The 18,543-nt window shown below is 44.6% G+C and overlaps 2 protein-coding genes and 1 pseudogene across 7 annotated transcripts in view; 2 read left to right on the top strand and 1 right to left on the bottom strand.

Annotated features, from left to right (window-relative positions):
• Nucleotides 1-7,035: 7,035 nt before the first annotated feature.
• Phospho2 (phosphatase, orphan 2) lies at nt 7,036-13,556 on the bottom strand. Of its 4 annotated transcripts, none has more exons than XM_021152621.3 (4): nt 13,270-13,553; nt 12,850-12,885; nt 10,697-10,848; nt 7,042-9,196 (listed from the first exon to the last, which is right to left on the bottom strand). In XM_021152621.3, the coding sequence occupies exon 4, from the start codon at nt 9,168-9,170 to the stop codon at nt 8,445-8,447; it is 726 nt and encodes a 241-aa protein (XP_021008280.1). In that variant the 5' UTR covers nt 9,171-9,196; nt 10,697-10,848; nt 12,850-12,885; nt 13,270-13,553; the 3' UTR covers nt 7,042-8,444. The 4 variants fall into 4 exon arrangements, with proteins under 4 accessions (XP_029330456.1, XP_029330455.1, XP_021008280.1 ...); XM_021152615.3 differs by having other exon boundaries at nt 13,218-13,553; XM_029474596.2 differs by lacking the exon at nt 10,697-10,848 and having other exon boundaries at nt 7,036-9,196; nt 13,270-13,556.
• Nucleotides 13,557-13,621: 65 nt separating this feature from the next.
• The window catches only part of Cfap210 (cilia and flagella associated protein 210), a 38,113-nt gene continuing 33,191 nt past the window's right edge, over nt 13,622-18,543 (top strand). Inside the window, exon 1 of one of the 3 annotated variants that reach the window (XM_085834798.1) lies at nt 13,622-13,824. Coding sequence is in view for 1 of the 3 variants with exons in the window: in XM_021150546.3 (XP_021006205.1) it covers nt 13,709-13,757 (49 nt within the window). In the remaining 2 variants the exon portion in view is untranslated. The remainder of the gene's footprint in view (nt 13,825-18,543) is intronic. The other 2 variants (XM_021150546.3, XM_085834799.1) reach the window with 2 other exon arrangements.
• LOC147005901 (polyadenylate-binding protein 4 pseudogene) lies at nt 14,348-17,383 on the top strand (annotated as a pseudogene).

Consider the following 18,543-nt stretch of genomic DNA (forward strand, 5'->3'; position numbering starts at 1 on the left):
TTAATGCTGTATGTTGCTTACCACCATGCAGGATACCATCTTCTTCCACTCTCTGTGCTCCACTAAGACAGTGTCCCTCAGTTCTTTCTGTATTCAGGTCCCTCGTTCGGGTGCCACCTGTAGCCTCCAGCCGCCATGGGTTCCTGGGTTCCTGAAAGAAAAGCTGGGGATGGATGGGAAGGACAGTGAGAGAAATAACAAGCCAAGACAAAGTTCTCTGATCAAGGCTCAATGTTTTAATTCTAAGGTCTGAATATAAGGGGGGGAAACCCGTCCCCCACTCTGCCAGGATCTCATCGTTGTTGTCGCTTTGTCAGTATCTTGTCAGAAAGACAAACTCAGCTGCTCAGCAAGTAGTGGCTTCTTGCAGGAAGCTGCAGATGTGGCAGGACAATAGACTGCACCTAGGTCGGAAGAGTCCACCCTAGGTGAGCTAGAAGACTGTGGCAAACGAGGTCTGAACTCGCCCGCTCAAGGCTGGGGGAAGGGCCCAGTCTCTGCGATGGAAATAGCAACAAAGGAATAGAAATAGAGCCTGAGTGTGGTGGCACACATCTATAATTCCTGCATTAATGGGGACAGAGGCAAGGCATACCTGTGTAAGTTTAAGGATAGCCTGGTCTATATTGAGAGTTCCAGGAGCCAGGGCTACATGCCTTGTGTAAAATAAATAAATAAATGAACAAATAAATAAAAATAAACCCACACAGCTGTAGTTATCTTTTCTCTTTTAAAAAAAGATTCCCCAAAACCAAAAACAGACAACAACAAAGCCAGCAAACATATTGGAGAAGAAACAGCCTCTTCAAAACAGCTAGTGAGGAAACTAGAGTCTGCCTGTAGACACTGGGAACTCCGTCTTTATTTCTCACTCTGTATAAAAGTCAAGTCAAAACGGATCAAAGATCTTGAGTAAAGCTTGAAACTTTGAAGTTAACAAGGTTGGGGGGAGGGAGGAGGAACAGGTCAAGATACAGGCAGAGGCAGGGACCTTCTGAACAAGGTTCCACTGGTGCAGGGAATAATATCAAGAACTTTAGCGAGTGGGTTTCCATGGAATTAAAAAGCCTTGGCACAACTCAGTTTTGCCACAGTTTGCCACAACTTTCTGCTGCTCTTTCTCTCCCGTTTCCCACTATGAAGAGAGGTGGCTTTGGAGACAACCAACTGAAAACTGCTGCAGCTCTGCTGAGAACGGCATCCTTACGGAAGGAAGTGTGGCAGCTCTGATCCCCTGGGGAAGGAAGGGTTTCCCCAGCAAAAGTGTAAGACTTCTGCTCAGCTTTGCTCCAGGGAAGGTGTCACAGCTCTACAACGTCACACAGCACAGCAAACCTCACATACATTTATTGGGAGGGAAAAGTCCTGGAGCGAGTCTGCCTCTGCTCCAGGGAGAAGCAGCTGTGAATCAAGGAGTAGGCATAGAAATTCTCGGGGGGGCAAAATTTTCCAGGGCAAAGATTTCCAGCGTGGGGATCGGTGGGATTTCAAGTCTTCAGCTCGAGGAGCTCAGGCTTGGTGAGTTTTTCTGCTCAGAGACTGGTGTTATTTTTGTTGATGGTGGTGTTTTTTTTTTCTCACCCCTCTTTTCCTACATCGGGCCCATGGGTGAGGAAAGACTGCCAGGGCAGCAGGCAACTTTGCCTGAGGCACCATTCCCATGAAGTCACTCTGGGAAGCTGGAGAGGTGGTGTAGCCACCATGGCAGTTTCTGCAGTGGTACTTCAAGGTGGCCACTGGCTGAGGCTGGAGAGGAGGTGCTGCAGCTGCTCCTGGGGTGGTACCTCACAGCACTAATCCACCCCCTTGCTGGCTGCAGCCTTTTGAAGAGAAAGTCATGCACCTAGCTTGGGCAGCACAGTAGAGCTGGCTCTGGTGGTATGGGCACGGCCTAAGGGCGTGAGGCTTGAGAACTGGCCCTGCCCTTAAGCAGCTGCAGCACTTGGGAGAGCAGGCCCTGTACCTTGCCTGGCCAGCACAGTAGAGCTGACCCTGGAGACAGGGGCTTGGGTGAGCTAGCCCAGAGTATGAGAGTAGTATGAGAGCAGGAGAGCTGGCTCTGACTCTTGCGCGCGTCCGACTCGACCAGCAAGAACGACGCTGCAACAGGATCCTTCTGCACGCGTTTATTGGGAGAGCTTGATTGCAGAGGCGAAAAGACCCTCAGCCCAGCCCTGGTGCTGCTTTATATAGGCCTAGGAGAGGCGTGTCTCACACCCGGATTGTGTTGTGTTTGGTTGATGCTTACAACCTCATTTGCATTCCTACATCTGATTGGTTACTTTCTCTCTTATCTGATTGGTTACTTTCTCTCTTATCTGATTGGTTACTTTCTCTCTCTTCTGATTGGTCAATTTCTCTCTCTTCTGATTGGTCAATTTTGGTCAATTCTCAAAACCTCATCTTGGCAAAAAACTTTTCTGCCTATGTATGTGTGGTGGCCAGCAGAAGCCTGTGCCACTCTGCAACGGCACATGTGGCTTCCCACATCTGACCTTTGACAGTTGCTGCATTGAGAGATCTAGCTGGGGCAGTGCTGAAGGGCTCCCCCTGGTGGTGGGTGGGCCAACCCAGCTACCACCCAAGCCCAGATCTAGGGCTTTGAGATGACTCACCCCAGTATCTACCACATTTATGAACTGCTGGAGCATGTGATAGGACTGTTCCTGCGGATCCAAAGCTGCTGAATCTCTATGACACCGGGCAACAACAGGATGTCATCAAATATCTTCCTCTATAGGAAAATGGACAAAACTGGAAATCACTATGTCAAAAGAAATAAGCAAATCTCAGAAAGACAAACACAACTTTTCCATTCACAAACAGAACAAGGATTTTTTAGGGGTGGGGTTTCAAGACAGGGTTTCTCTGTGTAGCCCTGGCTGTCCTGGAACTCACTTTGTAGACCAGGCTGGCCTCGAACTCAGAAATCCGCCTGCCTCTGCCTCCAGAGTGCTGGGATTAAAGGCGTGTGCCACCATGCCCCGCTGCATCTTATGTTTTGAGACGGGGTCTCTCACTGAATGCTCACTGATTCCACTAAGCTGGCTGGCCATTGAGCTCCAAGGACTCACTAGTCTATGCTCCCAGTGCTGGGATTAAAGACGCATGAAACCACACCAGCTTTTACAAGGGTGCCTGGGGATCTGAACTAAAGTTCCCATACTTAGGCGGCAGAATCCTATGTGATTGTAAATGCAAGCCTCCAACCAACCATGTGTGATAAACTAAGCCTTCCTGATTTAGAAAAAAAGAAGAAGGAGTTAGGTCTCTTGCTAAAAGGTATGAATGACCTACCTTGGCAGAGGCTCCTCCAGCCTGTCTTTCATCAGACTCAAGAGCCGCCCAGTATCTGGAACCACTTTTATCTCAAGCCAGAACCATCTAGTCAACTGCTTGTGAACTCCTGACTCAGATAGGTCATGTTTATTGTTCCAAGTGTTAAGTTTGTTGTGTTATCATTGAGAGGGTATCACTGCTGTCAGCATGGTTTAAAATTTCTGGGCTCAAGTCTGTCTGTCTCTGTCTCTGTCTGTCTCTGTCTGTGCCCCCCCCCCCACTGTGTGTGTGTGTGTGTGTGTGTGTGTGTGTGTGTGTACCTTGACCTCACAAGTACTGGAATTACAGGTGTACACCACTGTACTAAGCTAAGCTGTTAAATTCTGAGGTTACTTGACCAACAATAAATGACTCATACTTAAAAACTAGCAAAGCATAATGAAAAAAAAAAAAAAACAACCCAAAGAGCTGAGCTGTTAAATCCCTTGCAAAATAGAAAACGCTAGGTCTGCATCAATGTTGAAGTCTACCTGCAATTTAAGGACAGGCAGAGTGAGCTGTTGTGGTTCTCAGTAATTCCTTTGGCTCTTTTGCGCTTTTTGAAAGGTTTGTTTTATGTGATTATCATTTTGTTTTTTGTTTTGTTTTGTGCTGGGGACTGAATCCAGGCCCCCAGGTGCCAATTATACATTCTGCTACCAAGTTGCACTGTTAAGCCTAAATTGTCTTATTTGTCCTGCTAAGAACTGATTTTGTTTTGTTTCTGCTATGTTAACAAGGCTGGCTGAGACTTCTTGGGCTCAAGTCATCAACCTGTTCTAGCTTCCTGTGTAGCAGGGACTACAGTCAGGTCCTACATCTGGTTTGTTGGAGTTCTTGCAGCTTTAGTTTCATGTCTTCTTCAACTCTGTCTTCAACTTCAAGTTCTGTCATCTCATAAACTCTGCTTCCCCTTCAGTCTCCTCTCCAGGGAGGACCGATTCCCTGTTATAGCTTTTTAACGGATCTTTGTTAGTCTAAATATTTTCTTCACAAACTCTCATTCCAGTTGTGCTTGCTCTGTTGTAAGATCCTAAGTCCAAGCTGGGCATAGCTGCACATACCTTAAGCCTACCACTTGGGAGGCTGAAAACTGATTCTGAGGTCAGCCTGGCCTGTAGAGGGAGACCTTATCTAAAAGGAAAAAAACCAAAAAACAAAAAAAACAAAAACAAAACAAATGAAAACCCAACTCCCCCCACCCCCCAAAACAAAACCAAAACAAAAAACCAACCAAACAACAAAACAAAAACCCAACAGACAGTACTTGTGGTGCATGGTAATTGTTAGTTCTAGTATTTCCACTTTTTTGCTTTTGTTGAGACATGATCTTACTGTGTAGATAACCCTAAGCCTGGCCTTGAACCGACAAAGCAGCTATACTAGTCTTACCCTCATGTCCCTGCCAGAGCATACCAAGTGCTAGAACTCCAGGTATATACTGCCATGGCAGAATTCCACTTTGCTTTAAATAGAATTTCTTCATACACTAGTGCACATGCATGTGGACAGATATATCTGGTACACGTGGAGGTCAGAGGACAATGCACACTTGGTTCTCTCTTGATCCTAAAGACTGAATTTAGCTCATTAGGTGTTGTTACCCGATGAGCCATCTCTCCATGTCCCACAGCTTCCTTCTTAAATTTTTTTTTTCAATTCTTTGCCAAAATTTTTAGACAATTCTCTGATAACCCTAGTATCTTTAGATCCTACAAATAAAAATAGAATCTTGTTTTCACTCATGACTCTTTGTGAGGCTATTTTATTGAATGTCCTACAACATATCTGCAACACTTCTTACATTTGAAAGCCTCCTATATTATTGTTGTAGAACAACATTCCATTAAGGTTAGTGTTTTAGCAAAACCTTGCTATCTCACAGGCTCTGCTTGGCTCGGTCCTCTGCTTCAAGGTCTATGCTTGACATCGTATATGGCTAGACTCAGGTGGACTCCAGTGGGACAGGATCCACCTCCAAAACCACATGGTTGCTGGCATCATTCTTACCATCACAAGCACCACACTCCAGTAACTCTTCTGGTCACATGAAGTTTGATACAATCATTAGGCAGCACCATTTAAGATGGGCCACACATACAGAGCCGGCTCCCAGCCACGTGTCTGCATTTCCTCAGCACTGCCTCAGTGCAGTTAAGCAGGGATCTTAGCATCTTGTTCAGCTTCAGTTTGTCTAGACATTCTCAGGAAGTGATACAGTCTAAACTCTAATAAACTAGTCAATTTATTGCAAATTAAACTTATATTTTAATTTTAGTTGTATAGTTTATTGGCCTTGATACAAATAATTTATAAGTAATGTGTTTCAGTATAATCTGATCTATTAAAGATTTACTTTGAATTTAGAAGAAAAAAAAAACCCTTGAGTACAACTTTTCCCTATTACATTATACTGAGCATCTGAATTTAGGAGAATAAGAAAACTACGTTAGTGTGATTACATATGCCTATAATCCCAGCACATGGAGGCAGAAGTAGATACACTGTTGTGGGTTCCAGCCAGCCAGGATAACACATAAGACCATGTGTCAAAAGAACAAACCAACCCCCCAAAAAAACAAACAAAAACACCCCCAAAACAGAACAAAAAAGAATTAAAAAAAACAAAACCACCAAACCAAGCCAAAACAAAACCCTAATTTATGTACTGAATGAGCAATTATGAACCATGCTTTAGCATGAATTTATAAAAATACCTGGGTCAGCTGGTATTTTGCTAATATCCGTTCATCAGTCTCTCTTTTTAAAAAAAGATTTACTTATTTTATGTATGAGTACACTGTAGCTGTACAGATGGTTGTGAGCCTTCATGTGGTTGTTGGGAATTGAATTTTTAGGACCTCTGATCCCTCTGGTCAACCCAGCACGCTCTGGTAGGCCCTGCTTGCTCCTGTCCACTCTGCTTGCTCAGTCCCTGCTCGTTCTGGCCCAAAGATTTATTTATTATACATAAGTACAGTGTAGCTGTCTTCAGACGCACCAGAAGAGGACATCAGATCTCATTATGGGTGGTTGTGAGCCACTATAAGGTTGCTGGGATTTGAACTCAGGACCTTTGGGAGAGTAGTCAGTGCTCTTACCCGCTGTGCCATCTCACCAGCCCCCCCCATCAGTCTCTCTCTTTTTTTAATTAGGTATTTATTTCATTTACATTTTCAATGCTACCCCAAAAGTCCCCCACACGCTCCCCCACCTACTCCCCCACCCACCCACTCCCACTTCTTGGCCCTGGGGTTCCCCTGTACTGGGGCATATAAAGTTTGCATGACCAATGGGCCTCTTTCCACTGATGGCCAACTAGGCCATCTTCTGATACATATGCAGCTAGAGACACGAGCTCCGGGGGGGTACTGGTTAGTTCATATTGTTGTTCCACCTATAGGGTTGCAGATTAAGTGTTGAATATTCATACAAGTTCATTTTTCTCACAACTGAATTGTCAGACATAAACAATTTCAACTGGCATGCTGAAGCCAGGCATGATGGTACACACCTGTAATCCCAGCACTCTGGATACAAACAGGCAGGACCTAGAGCCTGAGATCTGTCTAGGTTATAGAGTAAGCCTGCCTTGAAACAAAACAGCATGTCATATTATAGTAGTTATTTATGGTGCTATGATATAAACATGAAACGTGAGGAAAATTAATATTTCCTTTAAATTTATTTATTATATGTAAGTACACTGTAGCTGTCTTCAGACACCCTAGAAGAGGGCATCAGATCTCATTATGGGTGGTTGTGAGCCACCATGTGGTTTCTGGGATTTGAACTCTAGACCTTCGGAAGAGCAGTCAGTGCTCTTAAGCGCTGAGCCATCTCACCAGCCCAATATATACTTTATTTCAAAAGGAAATCCCGACTGATGAAAACTAACAAGAAATACCACCTCATGAGTTAGCTAGATGGCTCAGCAGTTAAGGGCACTTGTCACTAAGGCTGATGACCTGAGTTTGATCCCTGGGACACACATGGTGGAATGAGAACCAACTTCCATAAGCTATCTTCTGATCTCCACACATGTACCGTGGCATGCCTCAACCTCACACAAATAAAATGTAAAATACTGCACCCTTGTTTTAAAAACAGATTTCAGAAGACATATACATTTAAGAGCTTTTTATTCTCATGTGCAGAAAGTATCAGGCTTTTTGTTGTTGTTGAGAAAATAAAGCCAGTTTTATTTCTTGCGTTTGAAGTAGTCTTCAATTGGCATCCTTAACACACCACAACCACGTCTATAGGGTTTTCTCTCCTTTTTTCACAGATGCTGATTAGGTTGATCTTCAGGCTCAGCACAAAGCTTCTCCACCAACTTGACGCTCATCACAAGAGGGTTCAAGCATGCACTTGCCTAAGGCTTTGGCAGCGATGATTCAAGGCTTTGATCCCCATGCTGGGCCCTCTTGAATGAAGGCAGTCTTCAGTGCTTCTGTTAGGCAGTAAGTATCCATTACACCTCCATCAATAATGCCTTCCTCAGTCCTAGCGGGTTGTGGGTGAAGCTGAATCCTGAACACACTTGAGTCTCTGCATGACTTGACATCAGGGGAAGAGAGCTCATGAGCTACTTTCAACATTTGTAACTATTGCGTAAAAAGTAAAATAAAGCCACTTTCTTCAGAAATAAAAACAAAACAAAACAATCTATTAACCATCCTTAGTATAGACTATGAGTTCCACATACCTCAATTATGTATTTTGTTTTTCCTCTTTTTCCTGGGCATAGGACTACCTGGAATGAAAGCTGCTATTTACCACCTGTGCAGTTAGGGAAGGCTCTGACCAGGTTTTGGCTAGTGGTATTCAAACAGAACTGTTTGGTACAATTGGAAAACATTCTTGAACAAAGGGTAAAAATCCTATGGCCCTGGTTCTTGCTGGTCACAATGTCTGTTGTGAGGACTTGAGCTTTAGAAATCAATTTCAAACCACGGGTTAGAAGCAGAAGCTCAGGTTGGCTGAGCAACAAACTGGGCTTGACATACCACCAGAATTCTTTAAAGAGGAAAACCTCTCACATTTTTAAAGGTTCTAATATTGGGAATTTAGTTTTATGTTGCCGAGCCCAACCTCAACTAACACACCTTTCAATTGTTGGCACATCACATCTTTGTTAGAAATTGTAAATGAGAAATTATTTCAACACCTGAAGACCAAACTACAATAGAAGATTCCATAGGCTCAAGATTTTGAGACATTTTGGCAAGAGTTCTATGTAAAGTATATCCTTCCCGTGGCATGGCAACATCATTTTTCTTTAAAAAAGTTACTGGGCAGACATCATTTCCACCATCACCTATATAAACAATCTGTGTATATCTCACGCCCTTTTTTAACTGTTTATCTATAAATTCTCCCAAAACTGTATTTTTGCAAAGATTCTTTGGGCACCTAGTGCAAGAATGAGCATGGTAATTTTTCACTGTGAGACGACCACTGCTATCAAAGGATGCTGGATTGGTAAACACGTGATCAAAGACATCGTGAAAGGCAGCAGCTTCTAGAACCCAGTCTATGAAGATGGAATTTGAATCTGAAATGATGATGCAGTCAAATCTGTCCTTATTCATCCTCAGGAAGTTGAGAAGTTCTATCATCCCTGAGGTGAAGGGCAGTGACGTCACTGCCCTCTTCAGTTCATCTGCTTTTACCCCCTCATCTCTCAAATATTTAAAGACTCTGCCCATAAATTCTGTCCAAAGCCCCTTTTGATAAGAATCTTGTAGCTCAATGGGAAGCTTTTTGTCTGGAGCACACTGTACAATCCAGGTGTCACTGTTGTCGTCTATGATTGTATTGTCAAAGTCAAACACCAACAAAACTTTCATGGTTCCAGAAACAGACTTGGGTTACCCTGAAAGAGAAGATATATTATTCCCTAAACACACTGTGTTTACATATCTATTATACTGATTTAAGAGAAGCAAATGTTAACCCGATAAGAGCTGGGTGTGGTAGCACGTGTCTGTCACCTTAGCACTTAAGAGGCTGGGGCAGAAGGAACAAGAGGTTGAGGCTGACCTGGCTATACAATGAGAATTTACCTTATATATATATGCATATATATATAAACTAGTTAACATGCTAAAACAAGGAGTAGAAATTAGTAACTTATCATGTTTTTTGTTTTTCCTGAAATGGGAGTGTCACTATCTACCCCTGGCTAGTCTGGAGCATTCTATGTGGAACAGGCTGGCCTGGAACTGAAGAGCAACCCTCTTGCCTCTGCTTCCCAAGTACTTCCATTAAAGGTACACGCTACCACACTTAGCTCTTATTAAAGGTACACGCTACCACACTTAGCTCTTATTAAAGGTACACGCTACCACACTTAGCTCTTATTAAAGGTACACGCTACCACACTTAGCTCTTATTAAAGGTACACGCTACCACACTTAGCTTTTATTAAAGGTACATGCTACCACACTTAGCTCTTATTATGCATTAAAAATTTAATTTTTTCTGCTTATATATGTTATATGCACCAAAATTGTATTTGGTGCCCAAGGAGGTCAGAAAAGATCTTTGGATCCCCAGAACTGGGGTTACTGATTGTGAATTATCATGTGGGTGACAGAAATTGAACCTAGGTCCTCTGAAAAAGCAGTTAAGGATTCCTACCCAGTGAGCCACCTCTCTAGCTCCCAATTAAGCATTTTTTTTAGGGCCATCGCTTATTTTTCCTAAGTTATTTTATTAGCTTATACTACTTGTAATAATCATCATTATTAAAGTAAGAGGCCATAATATACTATAGCTATTCTATATATTAACAAAAGTTCTGAACAAATTTAAGTTATGTAACTATAAAATGTAAAATAATTTTAATTGGCTTTCAGATTGAACTCAATTTCTAAATGTCAATGTTATGACTAAATATTATTTAATAAGGCCACACCTCCTAATAGCATCACTTCCCATGGGCCAACCATATTCAAACTACCACACATACCTCATGGAGATTCACAGAGTATGATTTTAAAAAGTTTTCTAGGAAATGTATACATAGCTCAGAGGGAGAGACCTGCCTAACATGTGCAATGCCTCAGTTTTATCTCCAGCACCATATTAAAAGAAAATTTTCCCTAATGTAACTCATTGTTAGTTGAATAATGCCTCAAGCATAGGTTAAATTCACCACAAATTACTGAAATTTTAAAATTTGGTTGGTTGGTTTTTTGAGACAGGGTTTCTCTGTGTAGCCTGGCTGTCCTGGAACTCACTCTGTAGACCAGGCTGAGAAGAACATGAGTGAAGTAAACTCACATTAAAGGTTGATCTAAGAGTATTTTTTTTCTCAATTTTATATTTTTTTCCTGTCTTATAAACATATTTTTTTATTAAAACCACCTACCCAAACTGGTACTTGCAGTCCAATTAATGCTACTTCAGCACAGAGGTTAGGCCACTGCAGTCTTCAATTTGCAAGCTGTTTGTAAATATTACTCCAGTTCTGTATGCAGAGAAATTGCTCTGATATGCAGCAAAGGAACAAAGATTTAACTCCTAAAATTAATAGAGATATTTTAAAGGTTTAAAATTTATTTTTTCTAATTAGATTCCTCTTCCTCATATCAAAAAAACCCAAAAAACAAAAAAAAAAAACAAAAACAGCCAGGCGTGGTGGCACATGCTTTAATCCCAGCACTTGGGAGGCAGAGGCAGGCGGATTTCTGAGTTCGAGGCCAACCTGTTCTACAGAGTGAGTTCCAGGGCAGCCAGGGCTACACAGAGAAACCCTGTCTCAAAAAACAAAACAAAACAAAACAAAACAAAACATGTACTATTAATTAAGAAACAATTTGATTATACATATATACTTGGAATAAATACTAAAAAAAGAATGCCATATAAAAATATTTTATCTGATTAATAAAATCACAAGTATGAAATCAACTGAATATCATTTCAGTTTTTCTCATTAAAAGGGAAACACTATTATTTTATGTATATTCAGCTATGAGCAATATACTTAAAATAGAAATCTACAAAAATTAAGGAAGTTCACAGACCGACTTTTAACAATGTGAATTTACCAGGAACTCTTTTACTAAAATTTGAAAACCAGACCAGTAATCCCAGCACTCAGGAGGCTGAGGCAGACATAATGCTGCACTCTTAGACGCAGCTTCGGTTACTCAGCGTCAAGTGTGCAGTGTGAAGAGGGCCAGGGAGCAGAGAGGATGGGAAAGCCCTTGCTGAAACGAGTGCGGCAAGCCCATTGTGAGCCCTACAAGGCACTCCCACAGGGGAGAGGACTCTTAAAGCTTGCCCTCTGACTAGTACACCATCACACTCACTCAATACACACACAGTAACACATTTTATTAACAAATCAAAACAGTATTCTCAGAGCTGAAGAGATGGCTCACTGGGTAAGAGCCCATGTTGCTCTTCTCAGGACCTAAGTCTGGTGGGACAATTCTAGCTCCAGGGGACTTAATGTATCTAGATGCCGTGGCTGTCACATGCACGCTCGCGCACACGCGCACACACACATACCCCAAATAAATAAATAAGGGGCTGGAGAGGCGGCTCAGCAGTTAAGAGCATTGACTGTTTTTGTAGAAGATCCAAGTTTTCGTGGCTTATCACCACCTGTAACTGAAGCTCCAGGGGGGTCTGACAGCCCTAGCCTCTTTGGGCACCTTCAATCATGTGCACGTACCCTCACACAAACACATATACAAACATACACATAACTAAGTATATAGCATGCAGAAAATGGTTTATGGACAGTGGCCAGATCTTAATGAATGGTTTAATAGTCATTTGTAGTTTTTCTTTTGATTTTGTTTTAGAAATATCTCAACAGTCATTTAAATTCTGTTTCCAATTAGGTTGCAAAAGAGCTTCGAGGCAAAAAAACCAAAAAAAAAAAAACCAAAAAAAAAAAAACAACTAGTTCTAGACCAACTTGTATGGAAAGGCTATAGGTGGCACTTGCAATCGGGAGTTTCAAGTCAAATATGAGACCCTATTTGAAATATAAGACCATATGAGAAAGTTAGAGATATTTTATGAGGTTCAATACTTATAACTAATTTAGTAAAACTCCTGAGAATTTCCACTGAGAGACGTGGTCTACACAGCTTCTGCCTTCTAAGTTATATACTCTACCCCAGTTGCTTCAAGGATAACTCTAGAGTGAACAAGTTAAAGGGCACCTGTGTTGTCCCTTGTGGTGAGGTCCCTCAGCTCAGAGTTTCTGTCCTGTGAAGGAACACACCATCACATCCACCTAACTTCTTGCTCACTCTGCGTTATCTTGTGGGAAGAGGGCCTTAGGAAAAGAAAGGCACAATTTGCTGGGGATGCAGCTAGCACTGTGTAAGTCACCAATCTCTCACTAGGCGTCGTGCTCTCTCACAAACTATGCAAGCGGCTGTTGGCCTACAAAGACAGTTCAATCCCTGACCTTTCCAGCCCTGGGGAGCTTTCAACTCGCTAGCACAAGTACACAAAAGTTCCGTCTCCAGCAATTTTTATTAATCCTTCCATACTTACCAGCATTATTACAGTGGAACATCTCTGATAGAAAACCTGAAGAGAGATAGCACAACTATGCATTAGAACGTTCATTATTGAAAAGTCGCACTTCCTTTAATTCAGTAATGAAATCAGCTGTACAGCGATATGTCAGGAGAGAGCCTCTGCTGAGATCAAGTGCCAGTCCACTTTTTGTGTCATTAGAGACTGACTGGTTCCCCACGTACACTAATTAAAAGTTATTTACCAAGCAGTTTAATGTATGTTAAAGGTATTAACGCGAATGTTCTGGGGACAACATTCAAGTTTTAATAGTCCTACGTAACAACTGACAGGGTCTCATCTAGTCCTGACAATGCCTCATAAACCAAATCACTTAAAAACACCTTTTCTGTCCTTTAATCCTTGTGGCTCGGTGGTCAAAGGGCTGTCCTTCACCTCAGCCAGCGGGGCGCAGAGTAGAAGCTCGCACCCAGCCTGGGCCTCGACTCGCACACCGGCCGGTTCCAAACTAGCGCAGCGTGTGAGAAAAGCGGCGGCGGCCGAGCCGGACCGAGGGCTCCTCACTGACCCAGGCCTAGGTCGCAGCGGGCAGCCAGCATCAGTACCAGCGTCGGCCGGTTGGTTCTCGTGCCTTACGCAGTCGCTGAACTGCTAGGGCCCGCTCGCCCACCGCTCTGCACTGCGCACGCGCATACCCGGGCCGCGGGCCTCGGTTCAGCCGCGGACAGGGCTCCTTCCTGGTTCCTGGATGGTGACTGACGTCACTTCCGGCGTGGTTGCTAAACAACCAAATGGTTTAGTTATCGCTCTGTGGCTGACTTCAGCTTGGAAGTCCTATCACCCGCTCTGGACTCGCGGGATCAGCTTGTTAAAGATGCAGGTGCGCTTTGGACGGCGCTCCGGGCAGGCGAAGGAAAGCCAAGGTGAGCTGCCTTGGCCCGTGCCGGAGCTGGGGTTGTTGTTTCTAGAACCCCAGCATAGGGTGACAAGGTGAGGGCTTCGGTTGCCTTTTGAAATGGGCTTTACCAAGTCGAAAGCAATCCCAGCAAGCATCCTTGGAAGTTAGTCAGGTTGGCCTTCAGGTGAATGAGTGGAAAAAGGAAAGAGGACTAGGGGAGCATAGTAGTAGAAAGTATAGAATAGGGATAGAATAGGGGTAGAAAAGGCAGAAAGTTAGAGCCTTGCCCCAGCTGTAACTGGTCAGACACTCGGGGCACTTAAGCTTTGTAATTCGTTGAATAAATTTTGGAATGCCGTTTGGAAATGTTATTGACCTATCAAAATCTTTATAATGTTGCAGACCTGCTGAGTAGTCTTTTCTAAAGCTCAAGGAAATACCTCAGTTCTTTCCACGCTAAAGTTAAAATTCTCCCCTAGTCAAATGCTTTGATAATGTAAAAAAAAAAAAAAAAATGATAATGAGGTAATTAAAGTGACCACCTAAGATTTGATTTTTTTTTCAAAGATGTGAGCAAGTAGGACTTCTAAAAACAAAATCGCTCTCAGCCCCGGGTCGCAGCCGTCAGTGTTGCGTTTGGGCTCAGCAAGCCTGAAGCAGAAAAAAGAAAAAGCCTAAAAAATTACAAAAGCCTCAAAAACCTTAAAAAAAAAGAAAAGAGAAGAAAAGAAGAGGGGGGAAAAAAAGCAAAAGGGAAAAAAGAAGAAAAAGAACCAGACAGCGACTTGTGCTGGGAGCCCGCGGGGAAGTGACTTTCACAGCTTCCGGCCTGTTTGTCCGTCGGCGTCTGTCTGTCCGTCCAGTGGTGAGCCATCCCCCTCGGCCCAGCCCGCCCCTGCACGCCTCCGCGCCGCGTGGCAGCCCCGCGCCCGGGCTGGCCGCACCACGTGTCCGCGCTGCCCTTCGCCGGCACCCGCAAAGATTTGGTTTCCCCCTTCCCGGGCTGCTGTAACTGTAAACCGCCCGGAGCCCGGGGCCTATATTTATCGCGAAACGCGTGTTCCCAAGGCGGCTGTGAGCGCAGCATCTGATTGCCTCTTGAAAAATTTTTGCCCCCTTTACGAGGGGATTTCCTACTTTAATTTTTATTTTTTAAGCCTCAAGCCAGGACAGCTGGAGAGTACAAACTCCAGGAGCCGGCCATATTGTTTTTGAGAGCCTTTTGTCTTGGGGCTTTTGCAGTCCCGTGCAAGTCGTCCCGCACTCGGGTCCCGGCTAGGAGCCTCCCTGCTCCAGCCTTCCCGGGCGTCGCTGGTGCCACCTGTGCGCTGCGGCGCGTGCCACAGCTCCTCGGAGCCCCTTTTGTCCTGCAGTAGGCCTTGTTAGAAGTCCTCCTGGCGGGGCTCGGGGTCGTGGGGGGTGGGGAGATGAACGCTGCAGCCAGCAGCTACCCCATGGCCTCCTTATACGTGGGCGATTTGCACTCGGACGTCACCGAAGCCATACTGTATGAAAAGTTCAGCCCTGCGGGGCCTGTGCTGTCCATCCGGGTCTGTCGCGATATGATCACCCGGCGCTCTCTGGGTTATGCCTACGTCAACTTCCAGTAGCCAGCTGACGCTGAGAGAGCCTTGGATACCGTGAACTTCGATGTGATAAAGGGAAAGCCGATCCGCATCATGTGGTCGCAGAGGGATCCCTCTTTGAGAAAGTCTGGGGTGGGAAATGTCTTCATCAAGAACCTGGACAAATCCATAGACAACAAGGCACTGTATGACACTTTCTCTGCCTTTGGAAACATCTTGTCCTGTAAGGTGGTCTGTGATGAGAACGGCTCTAAGGGCTATGCTTTTGTTCACTTCGAGACCCAAGAGGCCGACAAGGCCATCGAGAAGATGAATGGCATGCTTCTCAATGACCGTAAAGTGTTTGTGGGTAGATTCAAGTCTCGCAAAGAGCGGGAAGCGGAGCTTGGAGCCAAGGCCAAGGAATTCACCAATGTTTATATCAAAAACTTCGGAGAAGAGGTGGATGATGGGAATCTGAAAGAGCTCTTCAGCCAGTTTGGTAAGACCCTAAGTGTCAAGGTGATGAGAGACTCCAGTGGGAAGTCCAAAGGCTTTGGCTTTGTAAGTTACGAGAAACACGAGGATGCCAATAAGGCTGTGGAAGAAATGAATGGAAAAGAAATGAGCGGGAAAGCCATATTTGTAGGCCGTGCACAGAAAAAGGTAGAAAGGCAGGCTGAGCTAAAGCGGAAGTTTGAGCAGCTGAAGCAGGAGAGGATTAGCCGGTACCAGGGGGTGAATCTCTACATTAAGAACTTGGATGACACCATTGATGATGAGAAATTAAGGAAAGAGTTTTCTCCCTTTGGATCAATCACCAGTGCGAAGGTGATGCTAGAAGATGGGAGAAGCAAAGGGTTTGGCTTTGTCTGTTTCTCCTCTCCTGAAGAGGCGACCAAAGCTGTCACCGAGATGAATGGACGCATTGTGGGCTCCAAGCCTCTGTACGTCGCCCTGGCCCAGAGGAAGGAAGAGCGGAAGGCTCACCTGACTAACCAGTACATGCAGCGTGTAGCGGGGATGAGAGCACTCCCCGCCAGTGCCATCTTAAATCAGTTCCAGCCTGCAGCTGGTGGCTACTTTGTGCCCGCAGTTCCGCAGGCTCAGGGAAGACCCCCATAATTACACGCCTAACCAGTTAGCACAGATGAGGCCTAATCCACGCTGGCAGCAAGGCGGGAGACCTCAAGGCTTCCAAGGAATGCCAAGTGCCCTGCGGCAGTCTGGGCCTCGTCCAGCTCTTCGACATCTGGCTCCAACTGGGTCTGAGTGCCCGGACCGCTTGGCTATGGACTTTGGTGGGGCTGGTGCCGCCCAGCAAGGGCTGACTGACAGCTGCCAGTCTGGAGGCGTCCCTACAACCGTGCCAAACCTTGCACCTCGGGCCGCAGTTGCTGCCACCTCTCCCAGGGCTGTGGCTCCATATAAGTACGCCTCCAACGTCCGCAGCCCACACCCTGCCATCCAGCCGCTGCAGGCCCCCCAGCCTGCAGTCCACGTCCAGGGTCAGGAGCCCCTGACTGCCTCCATGCTTGCTGCAGCGCCCCCCCAGGAGCAGAAGCAGATGCTGGGGGAGTGTCTGTTCCCGCTTATCCAAACAATGCATTCAAACCTGGCTGGGAAAATCACCGGGATGTTGCTGGAAATCGACAACTCTGAGCTGCTGCACATGCTGGAGTGCCCCGAGTCCCTCCGCTCCAAGGTAGATGAAGCCGTGGCAGTCCTGCAGGCTCATCACGCCAAGAAAGAAGCTGCCCAGAAGGTGGGCACTGTTGCTGCTGCTACCTCTTAGACAAAAAAAAAAGAGTCGAAAGCCAAATAACCCCTCATGGCATCCAGCTAAGGTCTGAAGACGTCCTAGTTTGTCTGTGGACCTCCACACCAAGAACCAAGTTGCAAATTCAATAGGTCATTTTGTATCAGAAGGTCAATTATTAAGCACCTATAATTTTTCAATTCTAAGAATATATTCTCTGGGTTCTGTTGTGACCCAGATGATAACTTTTTTTTTTTCTATTGTGGGTTCTGGTTTTTTTTTTTCCCTCATCCCAGAAATTGGTTTTGATATACCCAAGACTTAAGTTTCTCAAATAAAGGAAATAAAATCTCCATAAAAAAAATAAATAAAAAAATAAAAAAATAAAAACAAAATCTTTCCACAACAAGTTTAATTGTTGTCATGGTAACTAATAGATTCTTGGAAATTTGAACTATCTTCATGTTTTGCTTGAGTTCTGTAGCAATAGCAGCCCACCCCCCACCACCCTGCACCCTAACATAGACACAATCTGGTCAGTGGGAACATTAGGAAATTTGATTCATACACAAGGACATTGTAAAAGTAATTTTTATTCACTAGATGTAATTGTTGTCTTGGAGGCTTACTGCTGAATAAGCTCACCCTTTCTAGTTCTTTCTGAACTCTGACCTCAATGGTTCAACACAGGTGTTCTGGCCCAAACTCCTCTGCAAGCTGACTATTTCAAACTGGCTTCTCTCAGCCTCTTTCTGAATTGCTCCACTTGGAAAAACTGCCTCTGAATTCTACAACTTGGACTGCCCTGACTGCAGGAACTGAACAATACTGAATAGAGCTGCATGAACTCAACTGCACTCCACTGCACTGTGAACTCAACAGAACTCCCCTCACTGAACTGCCTTCCACTCTACCCCTCTGCGCTGCCTCTCTGTCCTGTCCTTGTGAGAATTGGGCATGTCTTACGCTGTCAAATCTGTCTCTGATTCATCACTTCATCTGCCTGTCAATTAGACATCACTTTCAAACATGGCTGCTTTCTTCTACAAACTAACTTTACCTTAGGTGTTAGGGATTAAAGTTGTGTACTAAGGACATGACTGTATTTCAGCCAGAGGGCTTAAAGGTGTGTGTCATTTCAGCTGGATCACACAGACCTAGAAGTTCTTTGTACGTGATCCCTTGCCACATCGCTGGGTTAAAATTCCTCTCCATCTTCCCCCTTTCTGTCTAGGCCAACAATCGTACACAGTTTTAACTATTACAACAGACGTTTCACAAATAGTTGTTCTCGTTCATCATGTCTAGTAGTTCTTTTGTGTTGTGGTTTAAATACCACGGTATCTCCCCAAGTTCATGTTGCCAGGCTGGTCGCATTGAGAGGTGGCTGAGACCTAAACTAGGCACAGAAGTAAATACCTTGAATCCTAACTCCTCAGGACGCTGAGGCAGGAGGATCCTGAGTTTAGCATGTTCCTGTTAATGAG

This window comes from Mus caroli, unplaced genomic scaffold, assembly GCF_978045245.1.
Source record: "Mus caroli unplaced genomic scaffold, Mus_caroli_1 scaffold_2, whole genome shotgun sequence".
NCBI lineage: Eukaryota > Metazoa > Chordata > Mammalia > Rodentia > Muridae > Mus > Mus caroli.